We start from the raw sequence: 26,945 nt of genomic DNA, 5'->3' as shown, positions 1-26,945 counted from the left end.
GGAGGTGAGGGACACCTGTAAGCCTCATCCTGGCTGGGCTTTGGCAAACTCCCAGCTGCCAGCACCTGCCTTGCTCTCACAACGCTTCTGTGGGACCATGACCAAAAAGACAGCAAAACTCAGCTTCTTATCCAGCTTCAGTTCTAGCAAAAAAACACCTGTCCTTCTCCAGCAACTCACCTCTGAGGAAGAATTTACACTAGAAACAGAAGATACAGATCTCTCTCTGCTGGAAAGAGATCTGCTTGGCCTTTAGTGTGGTAGATTCCCTTCTTCTCAAAATACTTGGGCTTTTTTTTTTTTTAAATCTGAACAGTTAATATTTTTCATGTCATCTGAAAACCTGTCCAAAGGGGTGCAGGATTTACTTATGAAATGTCTCATTAGCTGAAGAGGAAGAAATGCAAGGTATTTATTCTGCTATATATCCACAGTCAGATATGCAATGATGGTTGATCAATATCCACGCTTTGGTGGACAAGACTCTTGCTTCTTGGGAATGATACACAGTTTCTTCCTGCATTACAAACCATTCTCTTGTACAGATTGAAGAGGAGTGCTGTTTTTTGTTAATCAATTGCTCATCAGGTCCTTTATCAGGTGTGTGCATGTGTCATTTAGTGCTTTCCCAGGATGGGCATTTCTTTTTCTGTTCTTTGGCAACTGCACTGGTGTTTGAGAGCTGTTATGCTTTGTGCCATGTGTGTACAAATCAGCTTTTTCCCCTCAGTCACTGCACTTCAACTAATTAGGCTGTAACAATCGTATCATCATAGCATACCTAGCAGCTGTATTTTACATTTCATGGTCGTTTAACAACTGCGATGCAGTGAACAGAATATTGATGTCTTACTCCATTTCTGCAGTGTGATTCTTGTGTGCAACTACCATACATCCTGCAATCCCCCTCACATGCTGTTTCAGTAATATTTCAATTCACTACATTGAAAAAGATCCAGATGATGCTGAAATAAAATCGCATTTTGGGGAGACAACACACGTGATCTGACACAAAACACAGGTGATTGCGAGAGGAAATGGCAATGGTTTCAAAACAAATCTGTAAGTTTGATTTAATTGTTAAGAATAGATATCATCAAAGACCTAAAAGGCCACCCATCCATACATCCGCTATCCAACAAAAGTTTGAAAAATGAAATATACATCTTAAGATATATATATACACATATTTCATGACAGTTCATGACAAAAAAAGAGCATCTGGGAAATAAAACTCTTAAAAGGTAGAACACCTTTTAATTCAAGTTATTAAAACCACATAAAATTATTTAAATTGATACTGCATGGTCACTGCCTTCTGTGTCTGAGAAGGGCTTTATGGATTTGCTACCAATGGTCCCAATGAAATGCCAGAATATTTTGCAGATGGAAAAATACTAGCAACTAACCACCAAGACAAAAAGAGATTGCAGAGAGAGTGAGCTAAAACTATTTCCCTGTCACACACAGCTGAATCTTCACCTCTTGACCATCACAGTGAGAAGGTGTTAACAACATAGACTCTGTGACATCACAACTCTGGATCAAAAAGCAACTACGAGCAGTAGTAAACCAAACCACGTGGCTTTGAAACAAATACTTCAAGTTTTCTTTTTGAGAAGGTTATTTAGTCAGAAATTGGTGGCACCTGCCAAGAACAGTGAAGTAGCTATCGCGTATGTGTTGTCCTGGTAAATATTTAGTAAGGGAGAGGAAAATGCTGTTCAAGAAGAGGACTGTGCTTGTGATACTGTCTGGCTCAGAGCTTGTTTCTTCCGTGCCACAGCCGTGCGCAAGGCCTGCAAAATCATGTTCTCGTTGTTCATGATGTTGTAATTAGTCAGCTTCAGGAGCTTGTTGAAATCTTCTGCTTTCAGCGAGACCTCCCTTGTTGAGTATGGAGAGCAGAAACTGGAGATATCAACCTTGCCCTGTTCCATTTCAGCAGCGCTACGCGACATGCCTGGCAAGGGGAAAAAGGAAGGTGTTTGTATAGTCCCAGGGAATAACAGTAGGCTGATAGAGTATGTCAAGAATAATTTAGAGAGATCACAGATGCAATTGCTATAAAGACAAGTGCCACGATCTCTGAAAAATCTACTTGTGAACAAAGCCTATTGGAATTAAAAATCCCAAAGTGTAGTGACTGAACATCATTCCATTGCAACCAGCACCTTCTACTGGCCAGCTCACGGCACATCATTTTATGTGGTCACATGTGCTTAAGCCTTATTCTGCAAGTTCTAGAGCAGAAAACATACTAAAGGTAAAAGGAATAAAGAGATACATAGCGCAGGAGGAAGCAGAATATTAGTAGCCTTGGAAATCATCACTAGTTACCATTCCTCTACTTGAGGAACACGTTTCTTCTTTCACTGAATTGCACCAAGACTCAAACTCAAATTGTGCATAAGATTTCACCTGATTTTGCAAACGGTTTGTGTCATCCCATGTTGCAATGTATTCACTAGTAGAAACAAGCAAACAAACTGGGATGAGGAAAAAACACCCAGGGAGTGAGAAAGTTTATTGGGTCGATAAAATTATCTGGGTACTGTTAACTCACCAGGTGCTACGTATCTTTGGAAGCTGTCATTCACTAATGGAAAATAAAGCAGCACAGGAGCTCCTGGGGCATCTGCACCATCGAACATGTAGCACTCCTTCAGGTTCTTCTCATCGTCCTTCAGCCCAATGGTGGGAAACGGAATCCCCTGCTCTGAGAAGTACCTGCAAGCCTGCTCCAGGGGCTGGTCATGGCCCAACAGCAGCAGCGTAAGGAATGGAAGAGATAACCAAGATCAGGCTGCTGCCGAAGCCCAGTAATTCATGTCAAGTTGCACAGAATAGACTGACAGCACTGGACAGCCGGCAATAATATGAGCACCTGCAGCCTCAGGGACTGTCTTTCTCTTGCCTGAGGGGGTATTTGGAAAAAGTCTTACAGGAAAACACCTGATATCAAGATGGTAAAGATGGTTTAAGTATGTGCCAAGGCACATCTCTAAAATGGGAATATGATTTAGGAATAGAACACATTAATTCAAAGCATGTTATAGTCCATCATTAATTAAAGGAGAACTAAGAAAAATATAGATCTAAACAAAACTAAATTTGTGGTCCAAGACAGCAAGATTCACAGTCACATTATCTATTTATACAGCAGTATAACTTTGAGCTGGCCTCAACAGACTTTAGCAGAGTTCTGAGACCAACTTACCTATTTCTGTTGCTTTGAAGTTTAGAAATAATATGAGATTTCAAGCTAACATGTTTAAGACTTCAAAATATAGCCCTAAAAGCGTTCACCAGAAAGCTCATTTGTGATGACTGACTTTACTAAATTATCTAACAAAACACTGAAGTACCACCTCAGTTTGAATTAAATATTTCCAACAGACCTCAGATTACAAGAAAGAAATGTAATGCAAGTTATTGCATATGCTGCTTTTCAGCTGCAGTACAGAGACAAATATTTTTCACGTGACATCACAGCGTAAGAGCAGCATTAAAGTATTTTCCATTTGAAAAAATGACAGACCCTTAACCAGCGAACCTAGTGTTTTCTGGGGTGCCCTTCAGGGACAGGTTTGCAATTACAAGTCTATATTTGGAAGTCTAAATTTGTCTTTTTATGTGGTGAATACTATTTTCAAAATCTGTACAACCATTTTAAATAAATCATATTTTTGCAAACATAGTAAATGCATTTGATATCTTGCTTCAAGCCTGCAATTTCAGGAGAAAATTTGTATTTATTAAAAGGGGAAAATAAAGATTAAATTCTTCACTCACTAAGTTGTTATTGGACAGCTAGAAAACCACATATTAAAGGAAAAAGACAAAATCTTATATGTTTAAGGAAAATTCAGATTAAATTCAGCATCTGAATAACAAAGTTTTCCCAGCTGTATTTGTGCTACTAAATCGTACGTATAACTGTAATAGAAGTTGTAGCTCAACCATTATAACTTTACTGTGCTGCTCTGTACTTCATTGGTGAAGTGCTTGGGGCTACTTCAAAAGTAGTTTGAGAAAAATTGAGATATTTTCCCCCCTGGGAATTTCCATTCTTCTTCTAAGGTTGGGAAACACCATGTTACTGAATTTAATTAAGTTTCACTTTTTACAGACAACTGTCTGAAAGCTGTGGAAAGCAAAGGAAAAGCTGTTACTACTAAACACAGACAGTTTTGAGAATTCTCACCAAGGTCTGTGATCCACCAGTGTAATTTAAGTGTATGATGACGTCCACTTTCCGCTCTGGTCTCATAAGGGGTGGACAGCTGGTTTCAAAGAAGAAAGCTGCATCCACCAACTCCAGGTGCTCCGAGTTGTCTCTCAGGTCATTAGGAGAGGTGTCTAGTGAAGTGTCTAAAGAGTAAAAGATTCAGAGCTATCAGCAAACTGCAGAAATACACCTGTCAAGTTAGAAAGCAAAAGGAAGGTGACCTTCCCTCCCATCCAGGATTTTCCCTTTGCTTTATGGTAGTGTGCAGCAACCCTAAAGCTCCATTCACTCATGTGAGCCTCTCCACTCACATTTTGTTGGTGTTTCCAAGCCCATGAGCTGCACCAAAACCTAGGCAGGTGTTCCATGTGTGCAGAACCCCACCCACGTGACTTCCATCCCAGACAGGACTTCCAACACCGAATGACCCAAAAATTGAACAGTTGTGCTACTGGAACTGAAAGATGTGAGGAGTCACTTTGTTCTTCCTCCTCTCCTCTCAGCAAGCACCAACAACAAACCCCCTTCAGTCCTCTTCAGGACGTACAAACACCCCTCACTAAATCCCAGCCTCTGCGCCCGCCCCAGTGACCACTGCAGTACGTAACCGCGAGTGCTGCCCACACCTTTCCATTTTGTGAAATGCTCGTGCTGGATGTACTCGTTGTGCATCTGGAAGCCTCTCAGGAAGTTGTGGTACTTGGAGACGGCAGGGCGGTCCGTCAGGATATCCCGGAGAGCCGTGGAGAGGCCGCTCGTGGGAGTGAACATGCATGTAGCCATCTCATATGGCTTCTCGGGCAAGTCCGGCTGTTCCTCTAGAGATAAATGACATGCAAGTGAATTATAACCACGATGAAGAGGAGGCTAGGCGCAAAGAGAAGAAAGGGTCAGTGACTCTTCTTTTTCCCTGTGGTCTGCAGTGAGTTACAGTTAATTTATTGACAAAAATACAAACTTCTGTTTTCTAAACAAAGGAGCATCTTTTCTCATCAAGCAACCTGATTTTGGTACAGATTAAAGTAATTCATTTTTCCAAGCAAACAAAAACCAAGGAAATTATTTTATTTATACATTTGAGGGGATTACTGCTTTTAGATTCCATGTAGGTTAAATATGAAGTTCAAAGCTTATTCTGAAAAGAACAGAAAAATCTGAACATTTTCTTTTTAAATTAAATATTTTTACTTTTTAAGAAATGGTTTGTTCAATTTAGTTCAGGTGTGGCCAGCTGAATTCAACACAAAATTGCAAATTATTTATATAAACTTAAACATAAGAGTTTGGGGTTTTTTTCCAAAAACAGAGTCCACAGAAATATGACCCAAGTCTGTTCACTTTGTTTGAATTTTAACATGAAGATGCTCATGAGTATTTTCAAGGAATGGTCTTTCAGTATGGTGCTGCCTGTCTCAGCTGGTGTAATAGAGCTCCACTCCATTGATTTCCTTTGACCTCTACTAAATCTTTCAGTTCAGTCAGATTTTGAGGAAGGGATGCATTGTGCAGGGCAAACACATGTTGGAAAGGAAATACTCAAGCTTCTGTCTGGCTAACAAATAGCTGACATGAGACTTTGACAGAAGTTCTTCTTTCCAAGCCTTTTAAACACAGCACTTTAGGGACCACCTTATGTACCAACCCCTATATCTCCTTTCCATCAAGGTCTGTGTGATGGTGCCTTTCCTTCTAATAACAATCTCACTATTCAAGCAAAGCACTGGCTATTCAGTTAAATCAAATCACTGAACCGATTTAATTTCCTGAAGAACCAGGATGACAGAAAAACTGGAAAAAAATGAGAAATGTGAGCAGAGTTAGTTAGAAATGTGAGTCAGAGGGGCCTAGAGGAGAGAGGCCCTAAGCCAAAGGGTACTTGAGATTTACCTATTTCGGTCACTTTGTCTTGGGTCCATCTGTGCCAGAAGTCTTCTGAATTGTCAGCTGCGTGCCAGGCATCCAAGAGGTTTTTAGAGAAGATACTGCTCCACATTCCTAGGAATTGGGAGACGTATAATAAGTAGTGCTGAGGTAAACGCAAGGAAATGCCTTTAGAAACTGCCTTCTGCTCCTTCCATAGCTCTTCTCTAACATTTTGTATTTCTATCCAACTTTTGCAAAAGTCCACACATCTATTTCATTGGTAGAGCTGACTCAGAAAGTAAACTTATTTAAGGTGAAACTTCAAAGTCTTTTCCCTTCTGCCTTGCTTTGCCTGGAACGTTGGGGGGGGGGGGGGGGGGGGGGGGGGGTGCAGGGTTTGATAAATTTTACATTGCCATTTTCCTATTTTCATTTCCTTTTTCCTTTGATAAAGAAATATTTTCAGCCAGCTCCTTCCCTGATTCCCCTCTTTCTTGCCCTATTTATTTCTTCTCAACATTTCCTTCAGCTTTCCCAAAGTCTCATAGATTTCCAACTTTCAAAATGCTTTGCAAGCTACAGTGAAATGGTGATGCTTCAAAAGCACTCACGGAGGTACACAGCAACTTCTTTGTCATTTTAGTTTCATTTTATCATACTCCAAATGACAAAATCACCTTTGCTGGTAAGGGCAGTTGAGTCTCTCAAGAGACATGCTGAATTTCAGCTGGCTGACCCAGTACCGCTGTTTCCACATGCATAACAGCATCTTTCTGGGGACTAATTTCCAGAATCATTAGTGTTTACATTAAAACCTTGTCTGTGATGGTCCCCCAGGCTGGTGAGTCACCTTGCATGAAACAGATCCGGGACTCGGGGAGCTTCTTCATCAGGCGACCCATGAAGAACTCGCTGCCAAAATCCTCTGCGCGAATGAAGGCGCCGTACTTCAGGAAGCCCACCTCGTATGGCGTGAATTCCACCCACTCTGCCAACACACGCACCAACAATGTTAGCTCTGCTACTAAAAACGGTCAACCCACCAGATGTGGAGTAAACCTTTCAGGCATCAGCCCCTCACAGAGGAGCTGGCTTAGCACATGCCCTGAGCAAACCCTGTTGACAGCCGCCTCTGAATGAAAGAGCAATGTCAAGGCTAAGGGAAAATTTAATTTTGTCTTTCTTTTTATCTAGCAAGTGGGAAGTTTCTCATGGAAGGTGGACTAGAATATGGATTGACTTCTATTGCTTTTATTGCCTTTAGCCAACCATGAAAAAACATATGTTAAATGAACTTAAAGCTCCAGTGAATCACTTTCTTTAAGAACTAATAGCATTTCTGAGACAGTGTCACAGAGCTGTGTTGTGTTATCAGTCTGAAGTTAATGTCTGAATATGCACATTTACATGCCAGATCTTAAAAAATACTGAACTGTCACCATCTATCCTGTGGCTGCCCAGTTACTCTTTACATCTCTGAACAGGACTTCTCCTGGCTTGGAGTGAAAATTTAAAACCATGATTATTTATAGTATCCCCATGCTGTATCTCACCAGGTAAAAACATTGCTCTTTTCCAGAATTGAAACATTACCTCTGAAATCCTTGGTGGCAACTTTGTCCTTGACATTGAGGGCAAGGTAGATAGGCAGTGGATTCTGACCCTGATTCACCGCCCGACGCTGATCAGAAAGTCTGTGGTAGCATTTCTGGATTTGGGAAAAAAAAAAACCCAAACAATTAGCTGACAATCTGTTCCTTAAAGATATCAGCTTATAAAGTCTGAATATAGGACACCATTTTCCTGAATTTCCTCCTAAATTTATTTACATGTGCTTGAATAACAGAGTGTAAGAAAATCATGGGAACAGGAATAATTGTTGTTAGGATAACCAGGCACATTCTACATTCAGTATACAACAACAGTAAAGAGTTGCTTCACAAGCTATTCTAACTTTGCACTGCTAAATGTAAGTGAAAAATTATGGCAGATCTGGGTAATTCACCTGTTTTCACGTATTTCATCTGTTAAACATAACAATTCTTCAAGGCAGCAGGTTAATGACCCTTCTAGTCAAGAATTTTTTGAAAACCATATTGAAAGTTGACATCCACAGAGGAAAAAACCTTGACCTGTCCAATACTAACAGCTTATCTTATACATTAAATGGAGATTTTGAGTGTATTTCAGACAAATTAAGTTCTAGCAAATTTTACTAGGTACCACTGAGGCCAGAAATACAATGCGAAATATGATATGAAACAGGAGTATTCCATTTTATCTGTTTCACCTAGACAAAATATAAACCATGTTTACAGGATTTTAAAATAAAATGGCTTTTTCTCCAGCTATCAACATTCTGCTAGTTGACATGGAAAGTTTTGCTTGTGTCATTACAAGATCCTGAAAGATCAAATCCAAAGTAGCTGAAAGGCACCTGCAAAATCACAGTTTCTGTAGCTGTCTCAGGAGCTCTGGATCTATGTATTTTCTCATCACTAAATCACAAAGTGCAGTGACTACATATGGGGTACATCTGCAATATATTCAAGGTATGACTACAGCTTGTGTAAATATTGCAGCAGTGGAGACATAAAAGCATGGAGCCATAAAACACGTAAGAATCTCAAAAATTTCTTGGACAGCTATGCTGTTAATTAGCATGCTCATAACTTTAGAGCTAGTTTGAGCATTTCATATTACGTTCAATCAAACTTTAGGCTCCAATGCAGACATATGATCCTATACACTGTGTCTCCAGGTTATTAATGTAAATAGTGATGTTCTGCCTGCATTCCAAGTACAGTGTTATTGGCCAGGTGCCTCCTCCTAGGGTTTTAATTTCTAGTAACGGTCATAAAGATCAAGTCACCAACTTTATAAGAAGAAAGATGCATAGACATTACCCCATCATTTAACATGGATTCAATCATGAGCCCCCACAGATCAATAAAAGATGTCTTATGGCCTGCTTGGGTCCTTTGGCTTAGCTCTCTGTAATAATTCCTCAGACTTCTCAAACAAAAAGCACCCATCTTGCACTTGGCTGCTTGCTTCCGAGCTTCGATAATTATTTCTCCAAGATCCTTACGTGACCAATCAGCATCTTCATACAGTTTACTCATGGTCCTGCAGGCAGGAAATATGATGGAAAGTGGAAAGAAATTAAGAAGGTACTTTTGAAACTCAGAGAATATGCTTTGCAGAGCTTTGGGCATTTCTTATTGTTTTAGCTTTAGGTCACTCCATGCCTTGGAGCTTACTTTGAACAGAAATGCAAGTCTAAAGGCAATCAATCAAAATCACTTGATCTGGAATTCAAAGCAAGCAAGCACCTACACCCCCCGTCTGCTGTTTCAGTCTAGCAGTAAATAACTATAAAGGAACATTTTGCATAGGATGAAGGATTTTTGCACCTCCAATAAAGTCTCCTCTTAGTCAGGAGTATGTTTCTTCAGTGACACCAGAAGTATGATGCACAATAGGCCTTTCATGGGTGACCCTGGCATTCATAGGCCAGAGATTGAAGCAATAACCCAATAGACCCTTTTTTACCCTTGCCAAGATCTAAAACCCTAGACAAAGCATGGAGTTTGCTTAACACAACAAGATCCAAACAACAGTCTCAAAATGACTCCTCACCACGTTGTGCCAGATGAGCCACTGATGTACGAAACACAGTCCAGAACACGCAACTTTTGAAGACCCAAAATGCTGCCATACATGCCAGTGAGCGCCCGTATCCCACAGCCTGCTGTGGTCACAGCCACGATAGGCACCTGTTTGACATAAAAAAAGGGCAGAAAGCACAGATGGAACACTGGCATCTAGGCACATCATGGCAAAAGAATACAGACATGTAAAAGCAATGTCCAAACACTAGTAAAATAAAACACGTGCATTAGAGATAATGCAACATTGCTCTATGAGTTATAAATAATACAAGTTGCTGGACATCCCTGTGATGTATACTAGAAGATTTCTGGCACTTCAGGAAGGATTTTTAAGAAACATGGACCAAACTCATTGGTTTGAAGCTCCTTCAAATGATTCACTTGAAAGCCAAGTAGAAATAGAGACTTTGCTCATCCAGACAGACTGTTGGACCCTCCAGCTGAGATCATCTTGGCTGCAAACAGCACCCTGGAGAAGGCGCTGCTGACAGAGGTCCTTGCTCCTCATCTGGACTGAGGGCAGAAATCACTCCTCTTCTCCAGGCTTGAGGGAAAGGAGTAAGAAAAATCCCCCAGCAATGCCTTTGCTGGTTACCTCATTCTCTTGCAGATCTTCCTCCAGATGAAGAACTTCCTTCAGCGCAGCAGCAACCACCTTCCTCCGGTTTTGCAGGAAATTCTGTTCGTCAGTGCACAGGTCGAACCCCAGGCGGGTGTCTAAGTCTCTTGGCCTGAAACATAGACCCTGAGTCCTGAGACCAGGGCACAAATATTATTATATTATTATTCTCCGTGGTCAACGCTAGGTATGCTTGTGTGTGTTTACAGACCAGTTTGTGGAGACTGTAGTGTAATAAATGAGGAAGAGCAACACCACAGACAGGTCTCTGCTAACTGCTGTAGCTGCCCACAAGAATGCACGTGGGAAGGATGAGAAGGAACATGACGTATTGTCCTGGTATGGCAATGAGGTTCCTACAACACACTTCTGGTTTTGTTTGCTCATATAATTCATTTTTCCATTTTCAGCAGTGCCTGCCATATGTGCCTGTAACTAGATAACCACTTTCAACGGGCACCGCAGTCGATTAGGGGAACAGCTACCACGCGCTGGCTTTATTTTGTTTGCATAATGCAGAAATATGATTTCTTTGTGGAGGTGGTCTCTCCATCTGTGGGCATAATAATGCACAGAAATCGAGATCTACTTACTGAGCTGCACTAACAGCTTGGAAACTTGGAGGAAAAGGGACCCATGATTTAATTCTCCATCAGTGACAAAGGAGAATCTGACAAACAAAAGCCTGCAACTGAAAGATGAACACACCTCTGCTTACAACTGAGGCTGCAGGGACCCCTGCTGATTTCAAACAAGCTTTGCGTAGGGGCAAATGTCTCCCAGTTACAGAATCAGGTCTTTCTGGAGACTCACTTACCATTCACTTGCCTTTGTGTACAAGTCAACTGTCCTGTCCTGAAAATGGCAATACAAACAGTGTCAGCACACTCAGGTCATTAGCCCCGTGCCTTCCTCCCCCACTCCGTCTACGTGCTGAGTTTCACTGTCTTTGCAGACAGCAACGCAGCTGCAGGATCTGTCAGCAGTGGTCTGGGTTATGAGAGATGTGATCAGATGTGATCTGCCAGCACAGTCTGGGTTGCATAGAAGTGGTCCATCCACCCAAGCCAGGTGGGCTCAGGGCCCCTCAGCTTTTCACAGCTGAACACCTGGTTTAACCTTCATTTTCTGGGAAGGTCATTGAAACCTGGGCACCTGAACCACAGATATATGGATGTTCTCAGTTTCATCTTCTGCTTCAGGCTTTCTCTTTGCAAATATAAGCCTTAATTAATTGTCATATCCATTACCGTTAGCTCACATACTATGTTGATGAACATATTAGATATGTCCCAAGGAAATTAATTTGAACTCAGAAAAGGGTTGAATGGCATGCCTGGAACCACATGCAGAACAAAAGAAAAATAAAAATATTGCATATTTGCAGAGTGATTGTCATTCACATCTTACACTATAGCATGTGCCATCTCTGAGGGGAACTGAGTCGCTGAACTGTCAGACTCTCATAACCCGCCAAACTGAATGTGTGTTGGGCTGTTTTTTATTAAGACTTGTTCTCACCTCTGCTATCGTTATTTTCTCTTGTATGGGAAGCGAGTTCAGAGCTAGCGTTACAGACTCATTCATATTGCTTTCATTTTGACTTGATATAGACTAGAAAAAAGGGTAAAAAAATAAATAAGGACAGTTAGCTATTACACAAAAGGGGAAAAAGAGGTAAAAGCAATGTCCCACACCTCACATGCATACATCTATCAATCCCCTGTGTACACAGACCTGCACACACACTCAGCCCTTAGATGCCTCCACACAAACAGACAGCAAAGAGCCAGCGATGCATGAGCAGCAATCACGTACCCTGCAGAGCTGCCTCCGCCGGGGCAGTGCCACGGTGAGCGCCGACTGGTTGTACTTGATGTAGTGGAACCTGGACGGGGAGGTCGGGCAGAGGCAGGAGCTCAGCGTGTGGGTCCGGGTTCCTTCGTACGACCCATCCACAGTCAACGCAAACTTTCTTTCTGAAGCAAAGGAGTTTCAGACTTAAGGTCTTCAAAAAAATGTGGATTATTTTTTTGCATAGGGATTTAATATGTGTTTTTCTTAAGTAATTGCTTCATTTTGATATCCAAATCATAGGATGAACAATAGAGTCACTTCTCTGAGCCTTTGGGTTTCAGCTTTAGAGCTTGTGTACAGAACATGCTATATAATAACTGTTGCTATAGTACCACTGCACTTCCATATATACTGTGATTTCTGACACTGCTGCCCTATTCATTAGGTAAGGATTCACAGCTGATAACAGTTTCAGGGGAAAAGAGTGCTGTCTCCTGAAAGTCTGAAATTTTCAAACCACCTCAGCAATAAGACAGTATGCGGTACTAAAATATTTTTCTGATATTCTGAAAACTCCAGACTTTGGGAGAAACTTTCTTTTTTTCATAGCAAAGCACAGTCCTCTTTGGAACCAGTAAAATTTCAGTCCCTGTTTCATGTTTTCTTTTACTTCAACAGGTAATATTTCTTTTGAAATAATTTCTAGCACTTACAAAAATAATGTCTGGTATTTTTTGGCCTTCAATAATAAGCCCCAGATATGTCTATTCAAGTAAATGAAAAATGGTCTTTATATGGAATGGTACTCAACCCAGGTTCAAGGTGAAACATACTCTGTAAATCCACACACTCAAAGGTATGTAATCAGCCTTCAAGAGAATTTTGCCACTCAAGTATTTTCAGCCACATCTAGAAAACTTCTTCACTGTGACAATTGAGTTCAACTGGATCATTCATGTGCCTAAGCAGATTAATGGACTGGAGCCATCAGGAGACGTCAGAGTGAGATGTTTTAAAAATTGCATAGGAGATATGCAGATCCACAAGCATGGACTCAACATGGTAGCAATGCACTGCTTAAAATGTGCAACAAATGTCTTGGGTAATATACCATGTGTCTTCTGTTTCTCTGAACCCAGAAATAACAGGAATTATCTCCAGTTTAGGACACAAAAAAAATTCAACTCCCTGCACAAATACTTTGGAAAACTGTAAGAATCTGACATGATGTTATTACAGAGGAAAGTATTTTGTGAGGAAACCAGACCACGTGCTCATCACACCACATTCTGCAATAATCTGTATATTTTTGACCAACTACAGCCCCCTACAGAGGCCACTGGCATCAGTGAGATTTTGTCTTGCATCTTAAAGAACTCTGAACCAGGGTGTTCACGTTTAAAACACCGAGAGCTCTTGCCGTAAAGTGGCATCCAGATTTGCTCCATAAGTCAGGAAAAGGCTCACCAGTACTGTCCTTCCTCAGCCTCCCACCGTTCACCTGCACGTCCAAGCAGGAAACTTCACGGGACTGTAAGAGACAACCAGAGAAAGAGAAAAAGGTGATTGGTGTCAGCAGAGCTCTGCCTCAGCTGGTCCCTCGGGCACGTGTGGAGCTTGGGGTGCACATCTCGGGGGAGAGAAGGTGCCAACCCGTAACTCCCCTGCCATGTCCAGGGAGGTGACGTTGGGCTTCCCCATGGGAAATAACAGATTGTGCAGAGATGAGGAAAGAAAAGGGATCTGCTCGCTCCTGCCTGGGGGAGCAGTTCTGCAAGGGTACGGGGGAGGACACGTTGTACTTTGCAATAAGCATTGCTATATGGCAGGGAAAGGATTACGAAATAAAAATTACCACTAAAACTCCATTAGTAACGATGTTTTCAGGAGGATCCGCACTAAAGGACAAAATGGAAAACAATCAGTTCAAATTCATCACTTTTTTTCTCTTGTTTTTTTTTTTAACTCTTCTTTAATCATTATTTCATTATCTTTAAAAGTTTGTCTTTGGACAGGCAGCATGGGGGAACAGCATCACAAATTCTAGCTGGACATTCAATCCAATTTGCCTCTCACAGGCTTGAGTCTGAACTTTAAACTATTTATGGAGATCTGCTGAACAGAGGAGCTCTTCACTGTATCAGATAGGTTTTTTCTGACTCACTGAAGCAAATTTACACAGGGATGGCATAATTACACTATTACCATGTATTGCTCAGATTCAAACCTGGGGGATTCAAAGCTGAAAAGCTGGTGAATTCACCCAACATGCCGTAACAAAAAAGGAAAAAAAAATACCATTTACCTTCAAAATCAACAGCAGCTCTAGGACTGATTTACATGCCTATTCTCTCCATTAACTGTACAGTCATCATAGAAACACAGTAAAAAAATTTTTGTAATCTATTCACACAACTAAAACAGATTCCAAGTATCATCTTCCCACATTCTTATGACAAAGCAATCATCTGGGGTCCAACAGTAAGGGGCCAGAGGGGTTTGAAACCTAAAACTTCCTCCTGTGCAGAATGCCCCTTGCAGCCTGGTGAGCAGCAGCCGTCAGGGACATCTCCGTGCTCCCATCAGCATCTGTGCTTGCACTTCCATGTGTCTGCATGCCCAATGGAGATGTGCACACATCAAGCGCTGCCGTGCAGCCCTTCTCCATTAAATGCCCTACACAAGCATTTCCTGAGCACCCAGAGTTCCGCTCTACTTTATTCAGATGGTGACAGTGGTAGGGGGCTGCAGGTGTAAACTCATTTTTGTGTCAGTAACATTTTGTCTCTGGCTTACATTGCTGTTGATTGCCTATCGGACCTTACGCACCTGCTCTCCATTGTGAATTCAACCTCCAGCTCCTCTTTCCCCTGCAAAAGAAAATGAATGCAGTCACTGCAGGCTGGTCCTCCTGGGAAGAGAGATACCCTACAGGAATCTGTGCTCTTCAGGGGTTTCTATAAGCCAGTGCCCACCTTTTGTTACTGCACATGCAATAGATTTAATTTTCTTCCTGTTGTATCTGTTATACTTCCAGTGTCACATATTTCCAACATCATATCAATTATTTTAGCAGACTCCTATTTTAGACCTTGCAGGACAAATGTAATACATACCGCAGGGACTTGGCAGTTGCTGCCCCTTTCTGCAGCCACAGGTTCACCCCCCGCTGTTTCACGTGCCCCTTGCAATTCCCCTTTCCCTTCCCCTCCCACAAGCTCTCCCGCTCCCCACTGATCCTCAACATAAACGAGGCAGGATTTCTTTGGTGCAAACATATCATCCTGTCCCAATCTCCCAGCCCTCACCCACAGCCTGTCCAGATGGGCCCAGTGGCACATTAACGTGGTGGCACATGGGGGTGTACGAAGCCCAGAGCATTCTGGAGGGTGTATTTTGGTCTGGTAGAGTCTGCCCACAGACTCATTGTGTGCTCAGACTTCACCTTTGTCTTTTTTAATTGCCTCCCCCTAAGATGTCCTTCTTCCTTTGCAGGTTTTTGTGCAACTCCTGTTGTCTTGTTGCCCTCCTAGTGTGAGCACTAAGGAAAATGCATCACAAAGACCCAGCCTTTCCAAAAGAGTTATCAATTCAAATCAGCACTCACTCAAGGGTTCTGGCCTAAACACTGCCCTTAAAATGTCAGTATAAAGTTGTCTCAACCATATGAAATCAAGACCTGCTGAAAAACTAACTTTTTAAAGTAGTTCAACTATCCAAGTGTTATGTTCGTTTTCCAAATAAGCTGACTAGCCCACTGGGTTTGTGGTTTATGACTGCAGATCATTGCTTTCCTGTTAGTGGAACATAATGCACAGCTCAGAACCACCAGCTCCAACTGCAAAGGGACATCTAAAACTATTGGGGTAAACTCTTCATATTTTGCCACCACGGACATCAACCAAATAATCAAGTCCAACAACGCTGGCCAACTCTGTCTGTAGAAGCAGCACCCAAAATTTGCCATAATTACAGAAGCAACACTGGGCATCAGCCCCTGAAACAGAGGGACACACTCAGGTGGCTAAACGGACAGTAAGGAAGGCTTGTATATGGGACACATGAGCAGAAAGCTGAGATAACCACATTCTCACCTGACCACATCCCCTTAGCTTTGCCCTTGAATTTTATCCATACCTCTGGATTCAGCTGGAAACTTAGCTGAATGTTTTCTCCAAGCTGGATTTTGGAGACATCAAAGAAAACAGTGAGGAGATGGTCATCTTGAGTTACATTGTCCTCATCACAAACTTTTAGCTCCAGAATGTTCTGGGATATATAAAAAAAAAAAAAAAGCTTGCATCAGGTTTCACAAACATAACATGCTACAGATATTTCGTTTTAGCTGAAGGAATTTGAGAAAGAAGTTAAAGAATAAAGAAACAGACATTTTGCAGTCGCTCTCTATAGACTCTATTGACTATACAGACAGGTACAGCAGATACAGTTTTATCCAACCATTGAAAGCTAAATAGTTGTGACAAGAGTGTGTGAATCCTTCATAAGAGAACTCAGAGAGACCCGCAGTGCAGAAGGTCCATATGGTAGGTTTGATATCTGGTAAGAGTACCTGTTGGGGACAGGCACCTTCCTACCTTAACCTGGCTCTGAATTGTGAAGTGGAAAGTTTCATCCCACGTTGGGTTCTTGCTGTTCTGGACTGTCTTGGTGCGGAATTGCTGCACGGAAGCTGTTGGCAATCTCAGGCTCACATAGCAATCAGACTGGGTAACTGTTGAAGAGAGGGAAAAGTGTGAAAGCAAGAGACCAATAGAACACATCTAGTACCCCGTAAGGTGTTGCACTGTACAAACTGTTAAGCTCTGTACACAGGACAGCACGCAGAACACAGGCCAGGATGCTAGCTGAGGTGCCAGCAAGCCACTGCTAGAGAACCAGCCTGCTTTCATCTTTGTGAAAGCCTGGCAGTTTGCTCTTCTTGAGAACTACTTCATTCAATTGCTGGAAAAACAACAAACATTCAAAATATGCGGTTACATTGCACTCCTTTTCAAAGAGATACACAGCCAGACTATCTATCTATATCAGACTTCCAAGGTTTTAACACTGATGAGCCATCCGTACACACAGGGGCACACACACACGAGGGCTGGGCACCGCTGATGGTTCAAGCTGCCTGTCAGGAACATAGAGCAGATAACATGAACAGCTGTGACAGGGGCTGCTGGACAGACAGAGCCCAGCTCATACATAGTGGGCCTCCACAGGTAGGTATGGACATGCCTTAATGTTTGTGGGGTAGCTCTGGCTGTACGTTCCATCTTGCCTACTTTTTAGAGCATCTTTTCTCTAGCACATCTGGCTGCTGCCGCAGTGGTGGCAGGAGCTTATTTCACTGAAGGTTCCCATGAAATCCCATTGCTGTTCACAAAAAGCAGGTCTTCCAACAAGGCACTTGATCTCAGTCTGCTTTCTTCCTTTTTGGAAAGGTGAGGAAGGGAACACACAGACATACACCACAGAGCTCAACAACAGAGCTTTTCAAGAAAAAAAAAATCAACAAAAAAAAAAATTCAAGAAAAATAGATTAATCATTTGTGAAGAAGATGAATTGCATTTAATCCTCTGTGAAGTGGATTAAAATGGGTACACAAAAGAAAAGCATTGAAATGATGAACAGTCTGATGGTGTAACATTTGGTTTGAGAAGCAGCAGTCCTGAGGGAGAGTTTTTGCCAGTAGAGCTGCATAAAAAAGTATTGCTTAATGCCACTATTTTCACCTGCAGCTCTGTGCCTCAGCCAGAGAGGAATAAGAGTATTTGCAACACTTGACAGGCAGGTGAAAGCTTGTCTGTGCTTCCCGGCACAGAGCAAGGTGACATTGCTCCTTTGTACAAGATTGCATCGCTTTGGCTTTACTGTTTCAATTAGAGGTGTGTTCAGATCATAGAGTTCACTTATGAATGTTAATGTTTCCAGATGTAGGGAAGGCAGCTTTAGTATTTTAGTTTTCCCTTCCTGGATGAAGAGGCCAGTTGTAAAGTTTGGCTTCCTTCCTGGGCTCCATCATAGGTGAGAGATGTTCAGGATCAAAGCTTCAGTATGAAACAGTGGCTAGCAGTAGCCTGCAGTGCTCACATCATCAACAAGCACTTTCATTCTGAGGTCAGAATAATCCACCTGCATACAGTTTTTGCCATAGTTATTAAGAAATAAAAGGTAAACGTGAATCATGAGATTAGCAATCCTGTGGACCCACATTCAAAAGTCAGGGATGATCACCCTGCAGAACACAATCTATTAGTTGGGGACGATAATCCATACAACTGCCAAAGATAGTATGCCCATAAAAGTCAATCCTATCATTACTATTATAATTCCTCTACTTGCAATGCCACCTACTCGAGCGTTCCTGCCATTGCGTAGCAGACACACCTTCAGCTGACTAGATTTAGTCTTGTCCCACTTGGTGTTACTGGCAGACCTGACTTTGGGAAACACAGAACGATTGACTCAGCCCTTTACTGCACTCTGTGTGTAACTGAAGAGTTAACAAAGCCAGACTTTTTTTTTTTTTTTGCCTGACACCCCTGAGACTTAAGTAATCTTTGTTTGAGTAACTCTGAACAAAAAAAAAAGGTAACTGACTGATGAAGGTAGTTGTAGTATACACAAAGATATATACATTCTAAAAAAAAAATAAATCAAAACCTCATAGAAACCACCTGAGTTTCTCGCAGTCCTAATCACTTCCCAACTTCTGTTTGTATACAGGAAATGTCCATATGAAAATCCATTTTGGCTCCTGGGAAGTCCAGGCTGGTATTAGCACAGATTGCTGTCAGCTCGTGTCCCCACTACAAGGAGGATCACAAAGACCCGAGTCCATACGTTTGTGAGTGACTCAGAGTTTATTCATTGACATTTCCCTTCCCAAATACCAATACATGCTGTGACTAGGTCTGTTGCGAAGAACTAAGTATTACTTCAAAAGTCCACCAATTTTTTTTTTTTTTTCTGTAAGCGATCACTGTCTGCTGCTGCCCTGTACCACAGGCCTGTAAGAAACAACTACTTGTCAGACAGCAGAGCTCCAACTCCTCATTTCAAATCTCTGACTTTTGCTGGGGGACTACCCATACAGCCACGAAACAAGCATGCTTCCCTCTCCCCACCTGGAAAACGTGTTTGGTGATGCCTTTTGTACTTCAGAGGTGTCTGCCCAAATTGAACTGTCTCTTGTTCATGATGTATTTTCCAGGTGTTACAAGAGAGGCACATACAACACCCAGGAACCTTTTTTTACACATCTTGGATACCTCAGGCCCCTATTCTGCCCAACAAGCTCCAGGCACAAGCATACGGACCTCCACAGCGCATCCTGTGCCCAAGCCGGTCGGTCACGCCGCAGTATGGCGTTGCCTTGTATCGAGTGCCTCTTCACATACCCGTACAACGCTCCCATTGCCAGCCACGTGCACGCAAATCATCATCACCCTGGTACATAATCCCAACCACCACCCAACTACGGTGACTACCCTCACATACGATACACACAACAGAGTTTCCCAGCAGCGACCTGGTGTGTCCCTCCCCAAGACCACGACACGTGAGCAGCCGTCAAACGTGCGTGGGGTGGCAGCCGTGGTATCGCTGTGGGGCAACATCCTGCCAAAAGCAGGCGTGGCAGCAGCTGTTTATGACAGCACCGTCTCTTCGTCCAGTTATTACACTAAGTTTCTAATTATCTTCCAGGACGGCAGCAGGACTGGATCCTAATTGTGCTTTCCCATTACAAAGCATTACAGCGACATGACCCATGCTCAGAAACACCACAGCCCCAGCACCTCGCTGCATCCCAGGCAAGAGATGGGATCTGGCTCGAGCTAAATTCTCGCCTGTCTCACAGACAGCTCAAATTCAAATCGGGCGAAACCAAAAGTTTCTAGTTTTAATTCCCTCCCTTTTTTGGTACTAACGGATACAACTTCCAGCCCATGTGTAACCTGTGCAGAAACCTGGACATCCCCCTCCTCTTGGGCTGTCTTTAAGTGCTCACATTGAGGCTATTTCTAGGGGGGAGATTTTTTCGTGACTGTTAGGGTATAGTTTTTCTTATTGTGCTGAAGGGATCTGAATGAAGAATGTAGTCTGAAACACTCTTTGCCCACATCACCTCCTTGATTATGTCCCCCCTCACTAGGACCCATCTGTGTCACAAAATATAAACTATCACCACCAGGTGAGAAAAGCATTTTTTTCTTCTTCCTCCCTCCCATACTGTGGAGCTGAGCAGAGATCTGGCTGAGGGTGGGTGGACAGGCACCCATTGCTGGTTTCTAGCATGCAGAATATTAGAGAATTTAGATCATTTTAATATTTTTTTTTAAATAAGAATGTGGGTTACGTCTGTGAAGGTAAACATCTTCCTTCTGAAGACCCTTCACAGTCAGACTATCAGAATTCATTCAGTCCTGGGAGATCAGTTCCTGCTTCCAGGGAACATTCCCCGTTAATCTCCCAATAGTTAAACTTCAATAAAAAGCTTTATGCTTTCTCCGTCCTGCCCTTGACATTGGGTGGAGCACCTTGTAAGTATCCCTAAAACAGCATCACTAGTGTCATTTACATCCCTCCTTAAAACGTCCCTTTGCTGAGATATTGCTAAATAACCTTACTTTTTTTTCCCTATACTTGCCCTTGTCAGGCTTTTTATCAGTCCACATCCTCTTATTTTATAACGAGATTTCAAGCAGCACCTAGAACAATGGGCTGTTGGTACTTAATTGCAACTGCTTAAATGGTGAAGTAAGTAATAAAGAACAATGAAACAATAACAACAGTGTGAGACCAAAACACCGGAGGAAGTCTGTGGGTTCCTGCAATAAGTGTCCCATTGGACCATAGTTCCTCAAACAATAATGTATTTCACTGGCTGTATTTCTTTTCAGGATCTCAAGGGCCTTTCCATGAATTGATCTCACATATGGCACAACTGCTACTGCAATGCTGTAGAAATTCGGTTTTTGATAAAAATGTATACCGTACTTAATAATTTTATAAAATATTGTACCCAAAATAATATAAATCTTATATGAAAAAAGTAAAAAACTTAGAAGTTTCCAAAATTAACAAGCCTAATTAAAAAAAAAAAATCCATAAAAGTCTCAAAAAAATATAATTTTCTTACTAAGAAAATGATGAAGAATATTTTTAACTCTACACCAGTCAAAGTCCATTTAGCCCAGGGCCCACAGGCTGTGTCCACTGAGGGCTCTTGGATGTTTTCAGGAAGCAGGGAATGACGGCTTAACATTGCCTAGCTCAGTGTCCCCATCCAGTTGCCTATTTTTACCTTTTTGTTTAAAACTTAACACTCTGTTTTGTTTTCTTTGTCATTTGTTAATTCCACTTAATGGTTTTGTTTCTCTCCAGCATCTTGTTCTTTATCTCCTTTTCTTTTTTTCTGGGAAAGATCTTTGGTCTTGTTAGGGATGGACATCAGTGCCTGAGGACAATATACCCCACATTTAGTGGTGGGTATCTAAGGAAGAGTACAAGAGGACAAGTATCATGGAATGCTCTCTCAGACCTGACAATTTAAGTTTCAGAGACTTCCTAAGACAACCTTCACTGGATTTTTCTTCTATGAACTTATCCAGCCTCCAGCTGGAACCCACATAAACTTTTGGCATCCGTGATCTCCTGCCATGAGGAGTTCCCGACACACTGTGGAAAACTCTGTCCTTCTGTTTGTTCTGAAGCTATTGTGGTTGCCCACGGGCTGTGAGAGGCTGAGCTTGAAATTTGAAATTTTCTGCAAAGAAAGCCCTATTTTTAAGGGTGGGTTGGATTGGTGCACATCCAAGTCTTACCCCACTGGGGAGTCAGGATGCAGATGGGACACACACCCAAATGTGGGAACTGGCAAGTGTTCCCAGAGCCCCAGTGAGCCTGGCAGGGATGTGGGTGTGCTCAGTGGGAAGGGGGAATGTGGAGAACATAAACAAAGCACTGAATTCCCAGGTGGTATCAATGATATCAGCTGCACATCAATACACAAGTGGAAATTAGTGTTATAATTTACACACTGATGGAGCAGTGGGAAGAAGAGACAGAATAGCGCAAGGCTGCATTAGGAAGATTCAGGGTTTAAAAAGCAGAATGAAACAATTTAAGTTGTCTTAGATAAAAATAGTATCTGATCCACTGAACTTCCTTTAAAGGTCTTGTATTACATATTCTGTGGGAGATGTTAGTGAGGTTTTAAGAGCCTATTGTTATGGATTAATTTTCCCATCTTCGTTACCTGGAAAGTGGAATAAATAGACCAACAATGAAGTCAACCTGCGGCACCAGGGAGATCTTCTAAACACTAGATGAGTATTAAACAAAGTTATCCAAAAACTCTACAGAAACCTTGTGCAGAAAGGGACCTCGAGAGGAGAAAATAACAGAATGGGATTCACTTTGGAAACAAAAGGATGGGCACAACTGGTAAGAGATACAAGAACCTGATTAAAAATGCTAAAAATCTGTAAGATGAGTTAGTGACAGTTGCCAAGTTGTTCTGTCTAGAAGAGTTTGCAGGAAAAGGAAAGTGACAAAAAACAGAGATGGGAAAAGGAAGAATGAGGGAAAAAAAGATCAGTTTTAGGAAAATGGTCCTGTAAAGAAGTCTGCGTCACTGGTGATGGAGGTCCACATGCTTCTGGGTTTCCTAAGGCTGTGTCAAGCTAATCTCTAGGGAACTGTAAAGATGACTGAAACAGCTCCACAATATTCCCCCAGTTTTGCACAACAACCAGCAAAGTTTTGTACAAGTGGTACATTTTTATCATAAGCCTCCCATTTTGCGGCTTCTCAAAGTCACATACAGTTGCCAACATGCAATTTGCACTAGCTTTTACATTGCCAGTGAGTTTAACCACAGGTTAAATTAATTTATTAAAACACATAAAATATAGGTTTAATTTATACGATTAAAAGCATCTTATTGAGATATGTGACTTCTACAAGTCTGGCTGCATAGAAAACTACATCCCAAAGTGGCTTAAAAGCAGATCTTTCTGATAAAGGCAACTGACAAATTTTACTCTCAGCAAAACCAAATATTACCGATATTAAGCAGCTGTCAATCAAAACCAGAGTCAACAATTAAGCTCAAGCAAGGCAGTGCCATGACTGGTATTGTTTTCTTTTCCTACATGATGGAAGTACCCAACAAGCAAAGCATTCACCTTTTGCAAGTATTTGGTTTGGTTTGTTTACGTAATTTTTTCCCCTCAGTATTTTGACTGGTACTACCATTTCAAACAGATCATAGCTTGACAATGTTGGTGGTGAATGTCTCTCACTCTGTTTTGCAGGCAACATCCAGTATGTGCTTTGCAGCCTAAGGCAGAACAGCCTCAGGCCAGAAAGCCCGTGCTGCGGCTTTACTGCTGCTCCAGACCCTGTGCCATGCTCCAAAAGGACCTGTGCCATTCAAACTGCTCCTTTAAGCAGCTTTACAGGCTGGTGGGACATCTCTTGGACTGGGAAGCAGAAATGTCTGAGCATTTCTGTACCTGTCCCTTGCCCTAGCAACTTTCAAGTATTTGGAAGGACAACATCAAAACACAGGAAACTCCCTTCAGAATAAAAATAGTTTCAAGACAAAAATAACATCATTGATCTAGATGAGAAAATGGTGAAGAGGAAGTTTGTTAAGCTCATTATCATGCAGATGGTTTAATAGAATGTGATTACGTGGGGAGATATCTAAGGGCTGTAGTTGTGCACATCTCTTTCTTTCAGTTCAGGGTGCACGTTTGTACCTTCAGATAGGTTTTAGTTGCAGCAAGGGATTTCTCTCCAGCCTATAACTGAGCTTCAAACCTCCTTTCCACCCTTTAGAAGTAGTTCAGTGGGAAGATTCATACAGATTCTTCTTCCCCATACATTCAGCAACAACAAAGAATCTTACTCCTCTTCAGTAAAAATCAGAGCGAGAAACTCTTCTTCATATACCTTTGGTCTCTAGAGAAACTATAGAATGCAAAGCAAATCATTTTGGAAAGGCAAGACGAATGTCTTGTCTGACATAATTTTAAGTGAACATATGTAGCTCAGTCTGGTTCCTACAGAAACCTTCTGGATTCAGACTTTCTTATTTGTGTAAATGAATCAATGCAGGACAATCAGCCATCTCCTCAGATTGGAGGTGGCTGTCATTCACACCTTTTTTTCCAGTGCTTCGTAGTTCAGACATTTATGGAGCACTAATAAACCTTTATGTAACTATCATTCCTGAGGATTTTGTAAAAATAATTAAGAATAGAAAAAATTAACAGTGTAAGCCCCCAGCTAAGTTTTGAAACATGGCTGTTCCTATGGCTGAATCAAATTTGACAGTCAAGGATTGAGATGTCAAGGATTCAGTCCTGAGCTCACATAAAATATTCTGTGCTAGGCCCAGGGATGCACAGGGTGGACACTGCTCTAAGAAGGAACCACAGAGAGAAGTGCCCCATCTAAACTTCTTACTGCAGTCTTCCCTGTGAATAAAAAACCTTTCTTTGCAGATTCAGATGTGAAAAATTTTATGCACTCTATGCAAACATTTTCTGAACTACAACTGTTGGCTAGACTTCAGTGTTACACTGGTGAACGTATAAGAATAAATAATATCTTGTAACTATTCTACCTCATCTTCAGCATACCACAGTCACCCATCTTCTCCCTCTCCTTTTATAAATACTCTGTAGTGTTTGTGGCACTTGGTTATATTCTGAGTAGTTTTACAAGCAGACGTATGCTCCAGGGGTATAGCAAAGATACTCACGTAAGTCTGCTTTTCTGGCATTTTTCATCCGTATGACTTTTACAGTGAGCAAGTTGCATGGAGAGGGTTCTGCCTGTTGAACAGCATACAAAAGGCATTGGAGGGGCATGCAGAGAGAGTAAACAAAAACACAGTTAGAGATAGCATTGAATTAAGCATTTCAATTCCAACCATCCAAAACATTTCTGAACTGAGGCTGTTCCTTGTGCATTGTCTTCTCCTTCCTCCCAGAAGGTTTGCAGCCAGGTGTGGCCAGAGCCCCAAAATGTACATTCAATCCCAGACCAAACCCCTGATGTCCTCCATTTTCCATTCTGAGGAAACTTGTGGTAACCCTCAACGTGAGGTGTCCGACTCTCACAACCCAACCACAGAGAAAGGCACGATAGTGAGCCCTGCTGTGTTATTAATACAGCTGACATGCATCTTGGCCTGTGTAAATTCAAAGGACGTCATATCCATCCACCGTATTTCACAAGAAACAGCAGTCCACCTAGCAGGGCAGGAACTAGTAACAATGTCATGGCGTAACGATGCTGCTTGTCAGCTAGTTTATAGCCATGTAACTCCAGTGTTATAACATAACACTGACGTAAAGCAGTGCTGGCTTTCAGATGATGAGGACCTGAGAAGTGCCTTCCAGAGACCTATATCAAACTCTTCAGAGGAGGGGAATGAAAGCAACAACTCTGTAATTATTTCTCTCTGAATAATTCAGCTCATCCAACCTTCCTTTAAGCAAAGGCCACAGAAAAGTGTCAATGGAAATACTGGGAAAATACCTAAATCTAAGTGGTTATCAAAATACATTTAACAAGCCTGCCAGGAAACTGGTTTGATTTTGGTCACCCTCTCTCATCCTAAGTAAGGATCAGACAAACATGATGCTTAACCAAAAGTATGGGGGTTGAAGGTGAGGTACTTTGTTCCCTTGATAATTGTCTTTTTTAAAGGAATAAAAGGAGGAAAAACTGCACATTTAATGCTCTAAATGACACAAAACCCCAACACCAAAACCAACAAAAAACCCTCAAAAAAAACTTAAAACTACAAACAAACAAAAAAAAAGCCCCAACAACCAAGAGAAGCAAAAAACAAAGAACAAAACAACGTAGTGATCCAACAAACACATATAAAATGACAGTTCATGCACACTACCTACAGAGCAGGGAACATCACTGCAACGAATACGTAAGTCAATACATAACGATGTGTCACCATTCATTCCCTCATGCCCAAACACTCCTACAATTTTTAAGAGAGCTATATTTAACACCTCACATAATACTAGTTTCCCGGATTTCCCCAAGCACTCATTGACACTAGTGATAGCTCCTTATTTTTCCCCAGTGAATTGCTTTGCCTAGCCCAATTGGATGGAAGCAAAGGACAACAGCAACATACAAAAAGGGTTTTTTTTTTTTTAAATTAAAGATTTTCAAAATAGTTAAATTACTGCAGCATTAAAGTCCTTGCATTCCTGTAGGCACAAAACCCAGGCAGAAGCCTCACCTTGCTCTCAGGCTTGGTGCTGAAGAAGAAACCCCAGAGCTGAGAATACAGGAGGTGGAACAGCACCTCCCACAGCAGGTCCCCTCTGTCACCAAGGGTCTGCCTGCACAGCTCATCACAGACCCTCCTCTTCCCTTTTCTTACCTGGCTTTTACTGTAGAACAGCCCCATCGTGGTCTTTTCTGAGTCTGAGCCAGCTGTGAAACGTACGGAGGAGTCTCGGCCAGGCAGCTTCTTGTGCTTTAAGTCACCGGGAGCAGGCAGGCAGGTGTGTTGGAGCCTGACTCAGCCCCGCCTCACCCACCACCACCACTTGAGCAATCCCCAACTCCTCCTCCTCCTCTTCCTCGCTGCCGGGAGGCAAGTGTGTGCTGCACACCTGCACCCAGGCACAGGCATCCAGGCTCCAGTGCAGCAGATGGATGGTCTTTGGCAGATGTGGTTAGAGGGACATCGAGACC

At 42.0% G+C, this 26,945-nt stretch overlaps 1 protein-coding gene across 1 annotated transcript; it reads right to left on the bottom strand.

Moving 5' to 3' along the window:
• Nucleotides 1-1,724: 1,724 nt before the first annotated feature.
• On the bottom strand, nucleotides 1,725-26,655 carry LOC104471785 (cytosolic phospholipase A2 epsilon-like). The gene is made up of 20 exons (XM_010087267.1): nucleotides 26,629-26,655; nucleotides 24,973-25,045; nucleotides 16,780-16,916; nucleotides 16,322-16,453; nucleotides 15,014-15,054; nucleotides 14,040-14,082; nucleotides 13,652-13,715; nucleotides 12,206-12,366; nucleotides 11,909-12,001; nucleotides 11,205-11,242; nucleotides 10,364-10,520; nucleotides 9,737-9,873; nucleotides 9,001-9,223; nucleotides 7,688-7,802; nucleotides 6,945-7,082; nucleotides 6,119-6,226; nucleotides 4,858-5,049; nucleotides 4,208-4,374; nucleotides 2,567-2,750; nucleotides 1,725-1,963 (listed from the first exon to the last, which is right to left on the bottom strand). Exons 1-20 carry the CDS (start codon nucleotides 26,653-26,655, stop codon nucleotides 1,725-1,727), a joined length of 2,469 nt encoding a protein of 822 aa, XP_010085569.1.
• Nucleotides 26,656-26,945: the final 290 nt, after the last annotated feature.

This window comes from Pterocles gutturalis, unplaced genomic scaffold (genome assembly GCF_000699245.1).
Source record: "Pterocles gutturalis isolate BGI_N339 unplaced genomic scaffold, ASM69924v1 scaffold876, whole genome shotgun sequence".
NCBI classification, from domain to species: domain Eukaryota; kingdom Metazoa; phylum Chordata; class Aves; order Pterocliformes; family Pteroclidae; genus Pterocles; species Pterocles gutturalis.
Note: the sequence above shows the minus strand (reverse complement) of the source record. Positions and strands in the feature narration are given on the sequence as shown.